Below are 18,791 nucleotides of genomic sequence, written 5' to 3'. Positions count from 1 at the left end.
CCTGCCTGCTGCTCGTCAGAGCCTGCTGGTCCCAGCGATGGTGGGCACCAGGAGGGTGAGGAGCAAGGGGGCGTTGCAGGGGGGGGTGCAGGGGTTTTGGGGCCGCTCACCTGGAACTCCTCCCGCAGCTGCGAGGAGTTGCTCTGCGGTTCTATCCTCACCATCTCCTTGTAGGTGGGCTTGAACTCGCTGGCGGGGATGCTGGTCTCCCCGCACAGGCAGGCTTCCAGGATGGCGTCGTGAATGAAGACATACTGCTCCTTTCAGGGGGAGGAAAGGGGAGAGGGCTGAGCCTCCGCAACCTGCTGGTGACAGCAGTCCCACGTGTCCCCGGCCGTTCCCGACACCCGCTCACCTCCGTCTGTATCATGTTGATCCTCCGCGAGCACAGGGTCTTCACACAGTTGTAGATGTCCACAACGCCCTCGCACTCAGCCATGTCCAACATAACATCCAGGACGATGTAGCAGCCAGTTCTCCCCGTGCCGGCGCTAGGGATGGAGGGGGAAAACACAGCGACCACATTCCCAGTCTGCACAGCATCCACACACAGCCCAAGACGCCAGCAGGCACGGAGCGAGGTCGGCGTGGGCAAGGGCTTAACATACAGCCCCTGCCCATGGATGTAGGGGCAGCCGGGGTCCAGGCAGGGCTGCCAGGACCTCGCACGCCTCCATAACCACAGTCCAGTTTTGCCTTAAGCCACCCTCCCCGCCCCCTGCCCAAACACACCGCTACAGCGGCCCGGGGGCTGCAAGATGGTCAGGTGGCGGGTGGGAGGTTGGGCACCCACATCTAAGGTTCAATTTTGCTTTAAGACAGGAAAACACAGGTTTTTTGCAACGAAACCAGCAGCTAAACCATCTGAGTGCCAACAGTCCTCTGGGACCCCATCCCAAAAGGGCTGATGGAGGCAGCGGGAGAAGAGGATGCTCAGCATCGAGCCCTGAGAGCGCAGGGAGGCACCCCCAGCGCAGAGGGGGTCTGAATTCCCCCGGGGGGACCCTCGGGTTAAGGCTGAGCCCAGTAGGATGCCTGGAGCCAGATGACCCAGCAGCGGCAATATCCCAAATCCTGGCATGCTTGTACTCGCAGCAAAAGACCTACTGATGCAGCGACACCCCCCCCCACCCCGGCAACACGTTGGGAACAGAACCGCTCCCCCTGCTCCTTTCCTACAAAGTCTTTTCCAGTGAAATACTAATTTCTGGGGCTGATGAATCACTCATCGTCATTATCAGTGATTACAGGCTACGGGCATTAATCACACTCGCTCTTGCCGGTGAATGAATACTGATGAGGCAATTGACAGGGAGAAATCAAATAAAAAAAAAAAAATCCCTCCCGCTCATCAGCTCCTCCTTGTTTGCCCAGCGGAAGAAGAGCCATTAACCTGTCGCGTGGGGACGCCTGCTCAGGGGACAGAAAGCCACCGCTCCCACCCTGCAGGTAACCCCGGGAATGGGGCTGTCCTGCTGTCCCTCCCCGCCTCTCCCTTCGGCCAGACCCAAAGTCCTGACCACCAGCAGCAGTCCAGCTGCCCATCGCCCTGTGCCACCCTTGCCCACGGGGACAGAGCTGCGTCATCAGTAACGTGTGCTGGGGCAGCCTCCAAAAAAGTGCTGCTCCCTGCTCACCCCCCTGGACCACCCGCAGTCGCCCTGCTGCCGCCAGCCCAGTGGTGACATTTTACAGCTGGATGCCATCGCAGAGGAACATCCAACCTCACGCTGCCAGCCCCGGTGCCTTCCCTGCCTTAGCCTTTCCTTGTTACGAACCCAATTTATACCTTTTATATTTCCCTGCTGAATATTTTAGTATCGTTCAGAGCTTTTAGCACCATTCGGAGCCAGAGGCTGAGCACCCACCTAAGACACAGCACTCTCCCCGCCGGGGCCAGCCATACCCCAACCAAACCCCATCCCGGAGGGGGATGCTCCCCCGCAGCTGGCTCTGCCCCACAGCCACGCACATACCTGCAATGGATGACGATGGGGCCAGCGTCGGGCGGCGTGGACGCCTTCACCCTGCGGATGAAGGCCAGCAGCCCTGTGGCGTGGTAGGGGACGCCGTGCTCGGGCCATGACGTGAAGTGGAACTGCTTCACCTCATGCCGGGCCGAGTAGCCCCGCTGCAAGGGAAGGGTGAGATGGAGCGAGGGTGCAGAGGGCAAAGCCACCCAAACACCTAATTTTCTTGGGAATCCATGATTTTGCCAGCTCAGCATCCAGCCAGATGGACCACACAGCGGTCGACTGCTTTGACAGCCCCGCAGCTCCCTCCTCCTTGGCTGCAAGAGGGTTAAAAACCAGCCGAGGAGGAAGAGGAGGAGGCGGCAGCAGCCACAGGTCTAATACCACGAGCGTCTTTGTTACCTGCCCTATAACTAGACAGTAATTTCACATTCCTGTAGATTAAGGGGTAAATCACACCGGCTCCATCCCCAGGTACCACGCTGGAGAGTAATGGCCACATAACCTGCACTCCAGCCCGGAGGAGAAAAAGCATCCTTCACCCCCGTTGTAATTACATAGTGCTCACACGGAAAATTAAATACTCGCTCACTGTGGAAACCAAAGCGGGGCTGAGCCGCTCGCCCCGGCGGAGGACACAGAGCCAGGGAAAAGGCAAAGGAAGAAGCTACCATCATCCCCAGGGCTCAGAGGCTGCACCTCAATCAGGGGTGAAAGTCCCACGTTGGGGTAAATAAATAGGGTACTGGTAAATGCCAATCTAGTGATGGTTAGAGAAGCCCAAGGCAGTCGGTTCTCTGCCTGAAAGGGCAGGGTCGGGCAGGTCGCGGCTGGCAGGAACAGCACCATACCCTCTCGAGAGCAAAGGTGCGGACGGCGTACTCGGCCAATGTCTCTGACTTCACCAGGGTGATCTTGATGTCCCCGTACATCTCGGAGTCATCTGGCCAGTATTTGGAGCATTTCACCTGCAAGGAGAGGACGGGATGGGGTTTTGGCTCTGCGGAGGAGGCTTCTGGCAGAGCTGGAGCCCAGAGGGAGAAGCATGGGATGGGGTCCTTACCCGGCCCACCTCCACCAGCTTGGTTATCATCACAATGCTGGAACAGTGCTCCTGCCACACCATGCGCCAGAAGTCGTACACCATCTCCTGCTTGGGCCCTGCAGGACGGAGGAAAGGCCACTGGGGATGGATGGGCAGCGCCAGCGGAGCCCAGCCACAGCAGCGCCGCGATGCCACCGCATTTCCCCTCTTGCCTCTGCGGCACTAACACCCCTGCAGCATTTTAAGCACCCTTTTCCCCCAGGGACACACGGTGCCATAGGGCGGCAGGAGGGGTAGGAGTTGCTCTGCATTGCTACCACCCCGTTTGGCCCCGAATCGGCCCATTCCCCCTCCCCTTCTTGCCCACGCAAGGTTAAATCCCACCAGGGACAAAACCCAGCTGCTAAATCAGGAGCTGCTGAACCACTGACGGAGAGGGCAGGGGGAGGAGGCGGCGGCTCACCTTGTGTGGCTATGAAGTGGTTGGACCTGTGGTAGCCCTGCAAGGGAAGCAGAGACGTCAGTCCCAAGTTGGGGAGAACACTGGGACACTCAAGAGCCGGGGCACAGCCCCGTAAAACACTTCCCAGTCACCCAAGTGGTGGCAACGCCCCACGTCCACCGGGCCAGGACCTGGCCACCGGTGCGGTGCTACCCCCCACTGCAAGAGGAGGTGGAGGAGGCTCAGCAGCCATCCTGCACCCGGTGCACCCTGTCCTGGGAGGGTGCGTGTCCCACACCCCATGAAGGGCTCACGTAATGCCCAATCCTCATCCCTGTTCTGCACCAAAATCCCCAGCAGCACCCCGCAGGCATCCCGGGGTCTGCCGGCTCTACCCCGGCTCCTGTGCCGCTGCCATTGCTGCCGAGCACGGCAATGCCCTCACGAGAGCCCTGTTAATGATATCCCATCCCACAGCAGCCACACGGCACTGAGCAACGGCCCCGCTCCCCTCCTTCATCCCAGCCTCTTACTGGGACCACTCCCAACTCTTAACAGGGACGTGCCAGCCCACAGAGCACATCCCAGCAAGGCCACTGCCAAAGGGACCGGTGACCTGGTGTCCCACACCTCGGCCATGTGTCCAGCAGGGCTCAACCACGTCACATGCGTGGAGGTGATGGCAGCTTCTCCATCCACCATGGATCCTTTCACAGGGGATTTTTGTGGGTTGAATTCAGTCCCTCCTTGGAGCACACAGACCCTGCTCTCCATCACCCCAGGGAGGACGTGCCACGGAGACCTCGCTTTCCCCTTTCCTGGACCATACCCAAGTTTGTCCACACATTTTCCCAGCCTGCCTCTCCCAGATGCTATTTAATGCCACACTGCCCAGTACAACACCTGGGAGGAGACGGGAGCAGAGAGAAGGAGAGGGGAACCGTCTACTTACTTCTCGGTTAATCCGAATCTTAACGATCCCGTTGGGACACAGGTTTGAGAGAAAAAGATCAGACAGAGACATTAGTGAGGCACAGCTCAAGAGATAGGTTAGAGCACCGGCCCCGGAGCGGGTCATGGAGAGCCACAGGGGAGAAAAGACACACGGGGACAGGGGACAGGCATGAGGATACTGCTCGGGTACAGGGAACCCATCACGGTGGCATCAGGCCACCATTGTCAGAGGACATCCTCTGGAAAGGAAGGAAGAGTGGAATTTGCTGCTGCTTCCAGAAGATGCTCGAGTCCTGTGCCCAACGGAGCCTTCCTGCACCTCTCCTGGTTTCAGCATCGCTGGAGGCGACGGGGGACATCACTCTTGGGGGACATGGCTCTCAGGGTACACAAGGGCCAAGCTCTGCCCAGACTCACATGCACCAACAGGATCGGGGGTGTATTGGGTTTGCGTGGCAGGGTTTTAGTAGTGGGGGGCTTCTGTGAGAAGCTGCTAGAAGCTTCCCCCATGTCCCATAGAGCCAATGCCGCTGGCTCCAAGACGGACCCGCCGCTGGCCAAGGCCGAGCCCATCAGCGACGGTGGCAGCGCCTCTGGGAGAACGTATTTGAGAAGGGGAAAACGTCACTGCGCAATTGCAGCCGAAGAGAGACGTGAGGATATGTGAGAGGAACAGCCCTGCAGACACCAAGGGCAGTGGAGAAGGAGGGGGAGGAGGTGCTCCAGGCGCCGGAGCAGAGGTTCCCCTGCAGCCCGTGGTGAAGACCATGGTGAGGCAGGCTGTCCCCCTGCAGCCCATGGAGCTCCACGGTGGAGCAGGGGAAGGGTGTGAGGAGTCCTCCCCCTGAGGAGGAAGGAGCGGCAGAGACAACGTGTGATGGACTGACCCCAACCCCCATTCCCCGTCCCCCTGCACCACTGGGGGGAGGAGGTAGAGAAAATGGGGAGTGAAGCTGAGCCCGGGAAGAAGGGAGGGGTGGGGGGAAGGTGTTTTAAGATTTAGGTTTTATTTCTCATTGCCCTGCTCTGATTTGATTGGTAATTAATTAAATTAATTTCCCCAAGTTGAGTTTGTTTTGCCCGTGACGGTAATTGCTGAGTGATCTCTCCCTGTCCTTATCTCGACCCACGAGCCTTTCGTTGTATTTTCTCTTCCCCCTCCAGCTGAGGAGGGAGCAGCTTGTTGAGCACCCGGCTTGTTGAGAGCTGATAGAGCGGCTTGTTGAGCACCCGGCATCCAGCCAGGGTCAACCCACCACAGGGGGGTATCCCAGTGTGAGCCCCCAGCCGGTCCCTTGGCCCACTAAACCTCTTCATCCTCCGCCCAGGGAGGAGGGAGATCCATGGCCACGAGAGCAGGCGAGGGGAGAAGAGAGGATGGAAAAGGGGAGGAGAGAGGGAATGAAAAAGGAGGGACAGAGCAGAGCAGAGAAGGGAGAGACACAGCAAGCAGAAATTGCTGATGAACATAAATAAATCAGGCAGGCTCTTCATGGTGTGTCTCAGGGGTGCACAGATCAGCCCGTCCAAGGCTGTCTAAGCTCCTCCAAACGCTGCTGGACAGACCCCGACAGTCCACGGGGTCCACAGGAAGCTCCTGTCCCAGCCCAGACCCCACACGGAGAGAGGCACCGTCCCCACTTACATCGATGTAGTTGGCATTGATGTAGTCTGAGTTGGGATCGCCCAGCAGTGGGTGCAGCTTCACTCGGTGACGGTCGTCTGGAGAGCAAGGGGAGAAGGGACCATCAGCACCCGGGGGGGATGAGCACGGGGACGGCGCGTCACCCCGCCGGGTCCCAGGGCACCCTTTGCAATCGTTTTGCACTGGGAATCTGCAAAACGCAGGCAGGTGGGTTGTATTCAGGAGTAATAAATACAAGCTGGTGGAGGTCTTTCCAAAGATGGTGGCTTAGACCAGCAGGGACATGGGGGAGCGGTTTTCAGCACGGTACCTCCCTGAGCTCTGCCCAGTCTTGCCAAAGACAGAGGAGACACACCCTCCAGCACCTTGCCTTCCGCCCCGGCAAGGTACCAGGATGGCCAGAGCCCAGAAAGATGAGCAGAGAGCTCTGCCCAGCCTTCGGTGTCCACCTGGGGCCCCGGACAATGCTGGAGTGGAAGGGATGAAGCTGCGGAGCAAAGCATGCGGGAGGTGGAGAGCACCAGAGTTCCTGGAGGGCCAGGCTTGGTGCCTCCATCCCTGCAGGAACGTCACCAGAGATGCAGCATGGAGCAAGGTGGCCACGCCACGCTGACTGTGGAGGGAACTGGTGACGAGCATCCCCTCTCCTATGGGGTCAAGCCCTTCCCTTATCTCCTGTCCTAAAAACTCATCCTTTAACCTCTTTGTCTCACCCTGCACATCCACACCAGAAGCGCCCTGGGGCAGGGCTGCAGTTTCTCATAAGTCCATACAAGAAAACACACCCCCGGTTACCCGGGGCCTTCCAGCACCACCCGGAATATCATGGTGATGTTATCATCACCCCAAGATGTCCCATCCTCAAGAGTTATCCAGCTCCAGCCCAGCTCCAGCCCTCCTATTTGCGCCGGCCCAACAGGAGCTCTCAGGCTGGGAACGCTGCACTGAGCAAGGACCTTTCTGCTGCCCTTGACCAACCAAACCCCACCAGTTTATTCCTTGCCACGGACCGCACGTCTACCAAAAAAAGCCCCCAAAGCCCTTCAGAAGGTTTTTCAAGCTGTTCAGGGTGTCTAAGCCTTTGCTAAAGGGACTCACATGTCGACACGTGATCCTGTCTCCCTTTGGTCTTGTCTTTCTTCTTCGAAGCATCCCAGCCTTCAAAAAAACTCTGTAAGGAAGGGATGGCTGTCACGACCCGAGGGCAGGACTGTGGGGTCCCCCCCCCAGCCCCACAACCTTCCCGGGAAGCAGGGCAGACAGGGTGGTCCCTCCACCCCAGCAGCCAGGTCCCGCAGCCCCGGCTCCATCTCCATAGCACGCTCTGCCAGCTACACGCTTATGTTGCATCCACAAAATGCCCCATTTTCCAGAGAATTATATACTGCCTGTTTTTTTTCTAGGATTGGTTATGTTTTTTTCCTAAACCTCCCCAGCACAGAATAGGTTTGTGTGTAATAACAGTAACATTCATAGATTGGCATAAGAGGAGGAAAGTGGAAGGAAATTACATGTTTTCTCCCCTCCCATAATATCTGAGTGCTTTCAAATGACTAGTTCCAAGAACATACAGCAGCTTTTCAAGGAGTACTAATGATTATAGCAAGCCCTGGTTTGTCCAATACATGAAAAAGGGGGGGAAAAAAACCTCCTGCACTTGAAACAACTAAGCATTAAACAGTAATTTCACTGGGAAATTTCAATCGCCAGACCTGTGGGACACCGAGGAGTTGGGAAATCAACCCCACTGGGCGCGCTGCAGCAGAGGCGCGCGGAATAATGCACTCCATTACAAGCGCTCCGGCCCAACGAGCTGGGATGGGCACGATGCGGCCAACGACCCTTGGGAGGGACTTCCCTCCCTCTGGGATCACCCTCTCTCGTGTCCTGTCCCTGGGGTCTTCACAGTCTTGGGAGCTGCCAGTTTGTAGAGGATTTGCTTCTCCTCAGGCTATGGCCATGCTTATCACAGGACAAGTGCGTTGGAGAGCAGAAGAACATGACATCACGGTGCCCAGGAAGACCTGAGAAAGGGAGAAGCATCCCCAGCCCTTGCAGGAGAGGCGGGATGACGCACTGCAGACAGGAGAGGTGCAGGCTGGCTGGCAGAGCTGATTTGGCTCATCTCAGGGACCTGTTCAAGCCGACAATTAAATCCTGAGCTGCCAGGACCAGAGATTTGATCCAGACCCAGGGACACCCCGCGTGCTGATGATGCCTGTCCAGAGAGCTGTGAGCTCCAGCTCCTGCTGTCCAGAGCACTGCAGCTCCAGGTCTGGAGCACCTTCTCCTTGCACACAGGTCCTGCCTGTGCCACCTTGTCCATCCTACCCTCCCACCCTCCCCGAGACGCCAGCACAAGATGCTCTCACCTCATACTCCTGCTTGAAGCCATAGCCTTCTGCCGTCTTCATCTGGTTGATATGCTGGAGGAGATCCGCCACCCGCACGGCAGGATGGAGCTGCCCGGTGTGATACGGGGACCCTTTGCGGCCGCACTGGCGGCGGGGGGAGCCCCCCAGCAAGCTGCTGGACTCATTGACCACGCTGCTGCGCTGGTCGCCTGCAGAAGGGGAGGGAGAACCGGGGGGCCATCAGGGGAGAAAAGCCTGGGACCGCATCCCCATGACCTACTCGCACCCACAGAGGAGGGACAAGAGGGCACCTGGAAATATTCCCAGGAGATGCTGGTGCTGCAGCCGGTCTCTCTCTGGGGGCCACAAGTGGTCCAGACCCGCCCCGTGCTCTCTGCAGCTCTTCCTACACCACAAAGCCAAAAATGCCCATTACAGCCTTTTAGGACCACAGCAGATCTCTTAGAAATCAGTGGGCAAGACCTTAAGGGGGTTAATAAGCTTATTTGCCATCGATTGGAGCAATTAACTCCCATCCAGACGAGTAAGAGCTACGTGCCCAAATACTCACAGAGAGTCCTGACTTGAAAAATCGCGTTGCCGAAGTCTCCAGCCCAGCTTAACAGTTAATTTTCATCGCTGCTAGATACCGCCACCTTATTCCTAGCACTGACACAAATGGAGCTCGCTGCTGTTTAATGGGGGAGTTTATGCAGTATTTACCTGGTTTATGCCTTTGCCGTGTAATTACCAGCAGAGCCAGACTAAGACCTCGCCTGCGTTTGTCAGGGCAAGGTCCCACACCGGATCCTGAAATCTCGGTCTGCACAAAACCTGATGTTCTCCGCTGCTGCCAAGAGATACGGCAGGCACAGATCCTGCAGCACCCGGCCTGGAACGCCGTCCACATGCTGCTGGGAAGCAGCTTTGCAAGATGGTGCATCCTGGATGCAGTTTCCCCTAACAACACGTCTAAAAACCGCCCTTGCCGGCTCGCTCGCAAAGCTCCCCGGCCTGTTTTTTTTGGTCTGCTCGAATGCAAGGAGCAGCCCCTCACCCCCTGCCTGCACCCCCCGGCTGCCCGTGCAACGTGGGTGCAGTGTGGGTGCCACACGGGTGCAGCACTTGCACAGAACAGGGTCTCCATCAGGCATCACAGCCCCAAGGAGACGATGCTCCAAACTCTGCAACCAGAAACATCTCCCTTGCAGGCTGCCAACGGGTGGCTGAACCGACGGGACAGCGCGGGAGGGCCACGCTGCGCCCCGTGGCACGGCTGACGGGCACACCGGCCGCTGGGTTTAATGAGAAATGAATCGCAGGCGTTTGCAAGGTGCCGACAGCTCTGCACAGCCACACGCTGAGGACCCACTCGGGTTTCCGTGAGAAGTATTAGTGACTTTTTTTAAATGCAAGGAAACCGAGGCATGGTGGGGAACAGCCCCCAGCGGGTCACAGAGCAGCCCGTTCATTTACCTTCGTTAATGAACGATGCTTATAGGCAGGGGGTGGCTGCAGCAGAGGCTGTCCCCAGCTGTGGCAGAGAGCCCAAGCTCCCCACATCTCCTCCTCTACCCTCTACCAAGCGGAGGGATGAGGAGCAGCCAGCAGCAGAGCAAGCAAGCAGGTGGGAGCAGGATCTGGCCCCCTTCCTTCCCAGAAGGAACTGAGGACCAGCAGCCCCAGCTCAGCCCACTCAGAGACCCACCAGCCTTTGAGCGTTTCGAGGACAGTAACCAAAAAATAATACACCTAACTAGATGTATTAAGAGGAGGAAAAGTTTGCCCTCTGGGCTTCTATTATCCACGAGACAATGCCGGGAAGCATATTATTCCCGCAGCTGGTGGAGAAGAGCTGTGGGTAAGCAGCATCTTGGAAGTTACTGTAACAGATGTTATTAGCATATGGTTGAAACTGGGGCATCCAACGAGTTATTTTACAACTAAATCAGCACGGAGATGCATACTCCAGTGGGTGTTAAATTATCGGTCTCCCTCTGATGTAAACGCGGTGGCTCTTTAACCCTTCGAAGCCCAGGGCCGCGCAGAACACCGTGGAGCAAAGCCACGCTGGGTGTACTGAGTGACGGCTGGTGCAAAGCTTTCAACCGCAGCGTACGGCAGAGTTGGGGTTCACCCAGCTTCAGGGGGCTGCAGCCAGCGTTTGAGCCCACAAATGGCCTCAAGCCTCCCAGCCACAAGCTCAGATTTCCGCTTCCAGAGATTGAGATGCAGAGACCCAGCTCGAGCCGCCCACGAGTGTTTTTCCTTCAGCAAAAGCTGGATGATAAAAGCTACTACAGACACCGATAAAATCGATGCCCTTGGAGGTTTCCCTGCAGGGCATGGGAAAGCCTGCAACGTGCCACACGCATCAGGCTAAAATAGATGCAATACTCGCTACCGAGCCTTGAATAAATATTGCAGCTGTTTCTGGGATATTTAGGGATTATCAGGGACCCTTGTTGCAGCTGGATGGGAATGGGGGGGATGCTGCGGTTCCCTGTCCTTACCTCGGTTGCCATAGTTGTGGGTGTCCATGAAGGAGAGCCCCAGGCGCTCGTCCTCCTGCAGCGTGCTCTGGTCGGTGAAGCTCCTGTCGATGGCACTCATCATGTGTGTCTTCTCGTGGCGGTAGTTAATGGTCGCTTTGGTCATGTTGACGGGTTTTCTGCAGGGGGATGCAAAGGTGAGGAGGGGGAAGACGGACATGTAAGCAAGGCTGACGAGACAGTGCTGCAAGATCCCCCCAAAGCTACTGGGCTCGGATTATTTTGGGGAGCAGGATGGATTATTTCCCCCAGCAGTCGTCACGCTTTGGTTCTCCAGTGCCCCAAGCCGGTCGCAGCCCCACGCGGATCATCCCTCGCCAGCTGCAGCAACTCCAGCTGCTCACCCTCAATGTCCCCACCTGTCCCCTCGCCAAAATGCCCCGCGTCTGGAACAGCCGGGAGCACTCCTTGGGCAAGCGAAGGCTCTCCTCGGCCGGCTGGCGTTGCACAGGGCAGCCCCAGCTCTCCTCCAGGCATTACTCACCCATTGCCCCACACCACCTTGCTGCAACATGGACCATCCAACACGCCACGTGCAGCACCGTGCTGCACAGTACAAGTGCAAGAAGTAAAAGAAAGACATGGACCTGTTGGAGCGGGTCCAGAGGAGGGCCACAAAAATGCTCAGGGGGATGGAACAGCTCTGCTATGAAGAAAGGCTGAGAGAGTTGGGGTTGTTCAGCCTGGAGAAGAGGCGGCTTCGGGGAGACCTTATTGCAGCCTGTCAGTACTTACAGGGGGCTTATAAGAAAGGCAGGGACAGACTCTTTAATAGGACCTGTAGCAATAGGGCAAGGGGGAATGGTTTTAAACTAAAAGAGGGGAGCTTCAGACTAGATATAAGGAAGAAATTGTTTACGCTGAGGGTGGTGAAACCCTGGCCCAGGTTGCCCAGAGAGGTGGTGGATGCCCCATCCCTGGAAACATTCCAGGTCAGGCTGGACGGGGCTCTGAGCAACCTGATCTAGTTGAAGATGTCCCTGCCCACGGCAGGGGGGTTGGACTAGATGACCTTTAGAGGTCCCTTCCAACTCAAACCGTTGTATGATTCTAAACCCATGCCAGGGGCCAAATCCATCCCCCAAGGGACAGGCTAGAACCCCTGACTGCACACGTGCTCAGCACCCACCAGGGAGGCTTTTCCCCACCATGCAAGGTCCCTGTTAGGCACCTAACGAAGATGCCGGGAAAGCCCAGGAGGTCTCGCTGGGACAGAACCTTACACTCCAAATTCGAGACATTTAAGAAAAAAACTGATAGAGTGTTTTTGGGAGGCAGCATCAGGCTCCCAAGAAGCCAGAGCAGGGATTACACCCGGGGAAGGATGAACACGAGATCTGAGCCCACATCAGCATCTTGGTGGGGCCGGGACACCACAAGACGCTGCCAAAATCCAGAATTCAACCTGGAGTCGCTGACTTTTCCCCTTTACGCTGCCTTCTGTCTCTAACGAGCTCGGCAGCGTTATTTTCCCCGAGACAAAGAGGCACTTAAAATGTACTCGGCAGAGAAAAGGACTTGTTGGAGCAGCAGGGCAAGGGGGGCGGCCGGGAGGAAGGGCAAAGGAGAGAAAGAATGACAATTACTTACGGGTAATAGGAATAAGAATAGTAGTTCCTCCTGGCAAGCATGCAAAGAGAGAGAACAGCAGAAATTGCACAAGCAGCTTTTCTCTGGCAAAGGGAAGGGGGGTTACAGGGCAACTCAGCAGCCGGAAAATTAAATGCACCGTAAAGAAACCTGGCTCCCCTTTTGCATCCGTAGGTTATTTACTCCTGGCAGGAGCCAGCGTCCTGATGGCAGAGCCCAAGCACCAGCTCACAGGGTGACCACAGTCCCTGCACCGGCGGTGGGGTGTCCGTAGCACCCTTGTCCGAGGGGTTATTCCACAATTTTTAAGACTGAACAGTAAACGTATCCAAAAAGCAGGGCATCCCCCAGGGAGCCGGTTAGGGGCCAGGCAACCCCAGTGCAGGAGATGCGGTCAGGACGCCGTGTTTCCAGTGCACCATTTATTAGGGGCAAGCGTTTTCTGGGGGTGCATTTCCATCCCACCACGTCAGTGTTTTACCAACAGCAAAACGCTCTGGAGATTTATGGGCTCGTCCCAGCTTCCCGACAGCCCTGAATTCGGGGCCCTCGGCACTGGGTCTGATTTGTGGCTCTGGTTTGTCCTTTGACAGGTTCACCCCGGGATGCTGAAGCAAAGCTGCTCCTCCTCCTCCCGCTCCACAGCACGGGCGATGGGAACGCAGCAGCCGCACTCATGGCTTCCTACCCACCGTCCCAACAGCGTCACTCCCGAAAACACATCGGCACCGGCGGCACTTGCTCCATCAGGGACAGATCTGATGCCGTACGCACAAGCATCATCCCAGAGCAACAGCGGGCAGGAAGCCACAAGCCAGTCCTGCACCCCTCGCCGTGTGCAGGGATGCTACAGCCTTGCTCTTCCAGCTGGCGTCAATCAGCAAGAATCCTTTAAGGGAGAACGAAGCCACAAAGAGATCTGCAGATTTACACAGGCTGAGGTTGTGCCCTGCTATTTTTCTCTCCCCCCTGGCTCTTAACACACTTTCCTCCCATCATCCCGAGCCCTGCACGGGGAAGGCGTTTAATTGCTGCCCTTTCTCCCCTGCTTTGAGAGCCCCCCTGGCTCGGCGCTGCCTCGAGCCCCATGCAGTAAGAAGCTGCTTTCCAGGGCGCTGCGCCCGAGCAAAAAGCAGCGGCCGCATCCCCGGCGCTCCCGGGGATGAGTGTCCCGAAAAGCCCTCGCCCTCCTCCCTCCTACCCTGCCGTGATGGCCACGGCCGCATCCATGACAGCCGTGCTTGGCTCCCCAGAGAGCAGGGACCCCTCCACGGGGGTGGGAGAGCAGTTTGGGGATCCCCAGGGACTGTCACCCTTGGGAAAACCTCCCCTCCAGCGTGCACCCAAATTTTAACATCTCATTTAGAGCCAGCTGGAGGCTCTCAGCAAGGGATTGCTCATGTTTCACTGGAAGCTCAGTGGTTCCCCATTAAAACAAGCCCAGGAGGATGCAGGATGGTCCAAGCACCCGCACCCCGGGGTGGGCAGCCGCGGGCAGCCCCCTGCCTAGCCCTGGAGGAAGGGGGGATGCTGCTCCTCCCAATGCTCTCAAGGAACCAGAGCCCAGGACGAGAGCCAGAGTCTGACCAGGTATTTCAGCGGGACACACCGCACCACTTTCCAGGCAAAAGCTGTGGATGGAGGCTTTTTCCAGCCATCACCCCAGAACCGAGCACCGCCAGGGCTCTGCTCCCCCCGGTGCTGGGAGGCGCTGGGCGCTCGCCTGCCATCTCGGGGGGGCTCGGCGGAGGGCCGATAGTGAATATGCTTTCCCTTCCTCCCCATCTCTGGGAACGCCAGCTCGATGCAAGGGAACTGTACACGGCCCCATCCCTAATCCACCCCGAGGGCAGGGTATCAGACCCCAGACAGCAACGCTCACATGGACGGATCCAGCCCTGGCCTGGCCAAGGCAGCGGGGAAGCCCAGAGACAATATCTCAGTGCAGATTAAGCTGATTTTTGTACTTTTCGGCTGGAGGGGTGCAAGGCTGCACACCCCGGGACCCCCCGGCTGCTGTTAGCAAGGGGAGAGCTGGTGGGACAGGGACAGCCGGGCTCAGTGCCGGCCCAGGGCGCCGCCAAGCCCGATTCTGGCCAGAAGGCATTTCCATCGATGCAGAATCGATAGAGCAGCACAAAGCCAAGAAGCAGCAGAAAAAGAGGCAAAAGACTGAAAAATACAGGGGAGAGGGACAGTGGAACCAAGCTGCAGAGCCCCGAGGGCAAAGGGACGTTCCCGGGATTTTGCTCCTTGGTCCCCAGTGCCTCCTGCCATGCCCAGTGTCACAGAGCAAGGAGGGCACTGTGCATGGAGGAGCACATGCACGAGCGCATGGAGGCACAGCTCAGGGGTTTGGAGTCTGCCCAGCACGGCAGTGTCACCACCAGTAACTCCCAGTTAGTGCTGGGGTGGTGGAGAAGGGCTGAGCTGGGAGGAGGGGACGGATGGAGGCACCAGCCACCACACCGGATCTCCTTACCCTTTCCGAATGATGACGATGATGGCTCCCAGGAGGATAATCAGGACGATGAGCCCCCCAGCACAGATCCCCAGGATCAGGCCCATCTCCTCCGAGTGCTGCGACACCTCCAGGGGACGCTTGCTCTCTTTGCAGGCAGCTGCCAGGGGACAAGGACAAGCGGGAGGGGTCAGTGCTCAGCTCCAGGGGGGCTGGCAACATCAGACGGGAAATCACTGGGATTTGTCCCATGCGATGCACATTGCTCCTTGAACATGTTTTATTCCACCAAGACATCACGGGGCTCTGCAGTGCCACACCGTGACCATGGGCAAGTCCCCCTCTCGGTTCCCGTGGGGTGAGACGGTCCCTTTGTGCCACCTTTTGTCACACCCAACGCAAGCTTGTCCATCCCCCGATTCCGAATCCAGCACCACCGACTCCGGTCTCCCACCGCAACCGTGATAATGGCATTAAGAGGAAAAACTCAACCAAGGGAAAAACCCAGATACCAAAGAAAGTGGGAAGCAGGAGCGCAGGATGGGACTGTAATAAACCACTGCGCGCACCCCGACCGCCACCAGCGCCGGTAACGACACCCGCCGGCACAGCCCTGACTGCCGGAGCAGCCGCAGGTTCGGTTCCACAGCCTCAGCAGGATCACGCCGGCTGGGAAAGGGAGGGCTCACCTTTGCGGGCGATCCGGACACAGTTCAGACGGGTTTCCTATGGAGGGAAAAAAGGGGGGTCAGTGTCGGATGAGCATCCCAGAGGCTCCGCTCCCCGCTCCCACTCCAAGCGAGGCTGGGCGGACGTAAGGCTGGTCCGTCGGTGCTTTGACCCCCAAATCGAGGGAGCGTGCAGGTGATTTGTGCTGCAGCACCCGCTGCTGAGCCAAAGGAGCTCCTGGGGACACACACACCAAGAGATGCTGCTGAATGATCTGTCCCCAGTGTCCCCTAAACCAGCGTCCCCAGGTTTAGCCGAGGCTATCGCTCCTGGCACAGAGGGGATGGCAAAGCTCAAGATCATCAAAGGAGGGACCAGCAGACCCAGCCAAGCCACAGGTCACCAGCGTGTCACCGACTACAGCTAAAACACTCCCAGGTCATCATTCAGAGCTTCGTGGGGTGTTTTTTCATCAATCAAAGTTTACAAGCCCCATCCCTGGTGCTCTGCACATGCTGCCAAGGTTGCCATGAGGGCTTCCAGCTCAGTTCTCCAACAGTTTTAGCATTTGCATTTTTAGGGATGGGTTCAGCTGAAATATTCCATTTTCTGTGTATCCAACTTCTGTTGCAAAATAAAAAGCACCATTTTGGCAGGACTGCCTTCTTCCCCGAGCATCCTCCAGCCCCTCAGGACACCAGTGCTGGCAACGCTGCTCCATCCGCCCTCGGACCGAGACCTGCCCACGCAGCGTGCCCAGGGCAGGGCCGGCTCCGGCACCGCTCTCCCCGAGGTCACCAGCTCTTGCTTCTCCTGCTTCTTGCTCCATCTGGCACAAAAACCATGAAAAACCCAAGCTGGGATCCAGCTTTTTCGCAATGTCTGACATCAGCCGGGACAAATCCATTGCCTCCCAGCAGGAAGGCTATAAAACAGCGTCAGCCACCAGTTATTATCCAGCAGTGCCCGAGCGAGCCAGAGCAGAGATCTTCCTCGTTCGTCTCGGCTCTAGTTACAATCCAGCGAGGTGTGAACAATCCCGGAAGGAGGAAAGGATTCAAAACCCGGCACCTTTCTGGCAACACGGAGCCGTGCAGGATGAGGACGCTGTCGCGGTCCTGCTGCTTCGCTTTCACAGCTCATCCTCCCCGGGGTGGGACGGGAGCTGCCGGAGCAGGTGAAGCCGAGAAGGGTCCTCAGGGGGTCCCAGCGGTCCCCGCCGGTGACTTGGAGGAAATCAGCCCCGGGGGGGGGATGCGGGGGCTGCTGCTGGAGCGGGGCTGTTACGGCTTCGCCGAGAGAACAGGCGGCAGCAGGCAGGAAGAGGGCAGCCGGGAACTCGGCAGCTTCCCAGGAGCTCTCTGCAGCATCCGCTGCGTCTGCAGCGGGTCCCAGTAACACGCACATGGCTCTTGCTGCCCGAATGGTCCCTTTCCACCCCAGGATTAGCCCCAGGAAGGTGGTCTTCCCCGCACTAGCGCTGGTTGGGGTCCCGGCCGGTACCGCAGGGGGTGGCGGAGGCTGGCCTTCATCACCCCTGGCACTGGCACCAGGAGGGGGACGGGCACAGCCCGGGGGTGCCGGGAGGAAGGGGGACACCCATCCGTGATCCCAACGTGCTGTAAGGGTGGCCCGGAGCACCAGCTACCCCCAGGCAGAACACTGGGGGTGAGCCCAAAGTGGGGGGGCCCAAGGGAGGGGGATCTAAAACAAGTCCCATTTTTTCTGACCCCACCCCCCGGACCCGAGGTGTGCTCCTGCCTGGTCCAACCGGGACCCCAGACACCCCACCAGATGGAGCAGGGTCCCCCGGCTACTCACCCCTTTGAGGTTGCTCATGGCTTGGAAGTAGATGAGATACGCCTTCTTGGGCTCCAGCGGCGGGTTCCAGTAGCCGCTGTAGGTCTGGTTGTCCCCCACGGTGAAGGGTTTGGCTTCGGTGAGGCTGCTGGCAGGCAGCTCGGCCCCAAAGTAGTGTACAGAGCCACGGGACATGGCGTCATCGAAGGTGAGCGGCACCGGGAAGCACTCCTGCCCACCCAACTCCCGCTTGAGCTTCTTGGGCCGGTCTTCTTCTACGATGACCTGGTAGGTGCTGGTGAGGGCCATGCACAGGTTAGCTTCGTGAAAAAGGATGGTCCTGCCCTTCCCTTGGTGCTCGACCCCACCGCCCATGCCGTGCCACCCCATTTCTGGGAGTCTTTTGCCCTTGCGCAGCCCCAACCTACCTGATGGGAGCCCCTCTGCCCTGCGCCGGCCGCAGCAGCACCGTGATGGTGCTCTCTGACTCGCTCAGCGGCGACGGCATGTCCCCGTAGTCAAAGGTGGGAGCTGCAAAGGGAGCAGGGGAGAGCAGGCAGGGTTGAGTCCTGATCCCCAGGGATGCACTCGGGGCTGCCCCCCCTCCCCCCCCCCCCGAGGGGAAACTGAGGCATGAGCAGCCTTGCCCATGGCAAGGCATCACCGAATGGTGTAATGTGGATTATTACAAAGAGAGAAGACCCCTCCAGGTCTCGAGCAAACGTCGCAGTTGGGAGAGGACCCGTGGGTGTGAGCTTAGGGAGGGTTATCAATGCCGGTCTGGCAGAGGAGAGGAGACAGGAGCAGGATCCGACCTCGGCAGGACCCGAACGCTCCACCCTGGAGATGCACTCCAGGGACGGCAGCACTCCGAACTGCCGGCACAGCGCGAGCCTCCCACCCAGGGCAGAAGCACACCCAAGCCAGCCCAGCAGCACCCCCAGACCAAGGCGGGGGATCCCCTTCATGCCCGGCACAGCTCCGTGGTCCCCAAGCCATCACTAGCAGCCGCTTTGCAATTTCAGTGTCCCCGTTAGGGCTCATCTCAGCCCATTTGCTTGCAGTTAATATCAATGCCGCGGACACGAGCAAACAGCCCCAAGTAGTCTGAGGCTTATCAACGAAGCCCAATTAATCCCTCGCTGTACGCTGATAGCTCAGCCAGCACCAGTGCGCCTGGCTGGCCGGACTCCCCAGCCAGAGACCCACATTCAACCCAGCTGATGGGTCTGGGGGGCTGCCCGGGGGGCTCACGGCATGGCTGCCACCATCAAGAGCATCCTTCGATAGCAGCAGCCAGTCACCA

At 58.3% G+C, this 18,791-nt stretch overlaps 1 protein-coding gene across 5 annotated transcripts in view; it reads right to left on the bottom strand.

The window, feature by feature from the left end:
* Window positions 1-18,791, bottom strand: part of PTPRU (protein tyrosine phosphatase receptor type U) — an 82,796-nt gene that overhangs the window by 26,619 nt on the left and 37,386 nt on the right. For 2 of the 5 annotated variants that reach the window (XM_076357613.1, XM_076357618.1), the window contains exons 11-26: window positions 17,914-18,016; window positions 17,507-17,780; window positions 15,706-15,742; window positions 15,038-15,176; window positions 12,556-12,585; window positions 10,927-11,084; window positions 8,432-8,622; window positions 7,158-7,230; window positions 6,060-6,136; window positions 4,413-4,430; window positions 3,482-3,518; window positions 3,037-3,134; window positions 2,825-2,941; window positions 1,977-2,131; window positions 356-491; window positions 111-260 (exon numbers count right to left, since the gene is read on the bottom strand). In XM_076357613.1, the coding sequence (XP_076213728.1) occupies window positions 111-260; window positions 356-491; window positions 1,977-2,131; window positions 2,825-2,941; window positions 3,037-3,134; window positions 3,482-3,518; window positions 4,413-4,430; window positions 6,060-6,136; window positions 7,158-7,230; window positions 8,432-8,622; window positions 10,927-11,084; window positions 12,556-12,585; window positions 15,038-15,176; window positions 15,706-15,742; window positions 17,507-17,780; window positions 17,914-18,016 (1,793 nt within the window). The remainder of the gene's footprint in view (window positions 1-110; window positions 261-355; window positions 492-1,976; window positions 2,132-2,824; window positions 2,942-3,036; window positions 3,135-3,481; window positions 3,519-4,412; window positions 4,431-6,059; window positions 6,137-7,157; window positions 7,231-8,431; window positions 8,623-10,926; window positions 11,085-12,555; window positions 12,586-15,037; window positions 15,177-15,705; window positions 15,743-17,506; window positions 17,781-17,913; window positions 18,017-18,791) is intronic. The other 3 variants (XM_076357614.1, XM_076357615.1, XM_076357616.1) reach the window with 3 other exon arrangements.

This window comes from Aptenodytes patagonicus, chromosome 21 (assembly GCF_965638725.1).
Source record: "Aptenodytes patagonicus chromosome 21, bAptPat1.pri.cur, whole genome shotgun sequence".
NCBI lineage: Eukaryota > Metazoa > Chordata > Aves > Sphenisciformes > Spheniscidae > Aptenodytes > Aptenodytes patagonicus.
The sequence above is the reverse complement of the archived record's forward strand: the minus strand, read 5'-3'. Positions and strand labels throughout refer to the sequence as shown.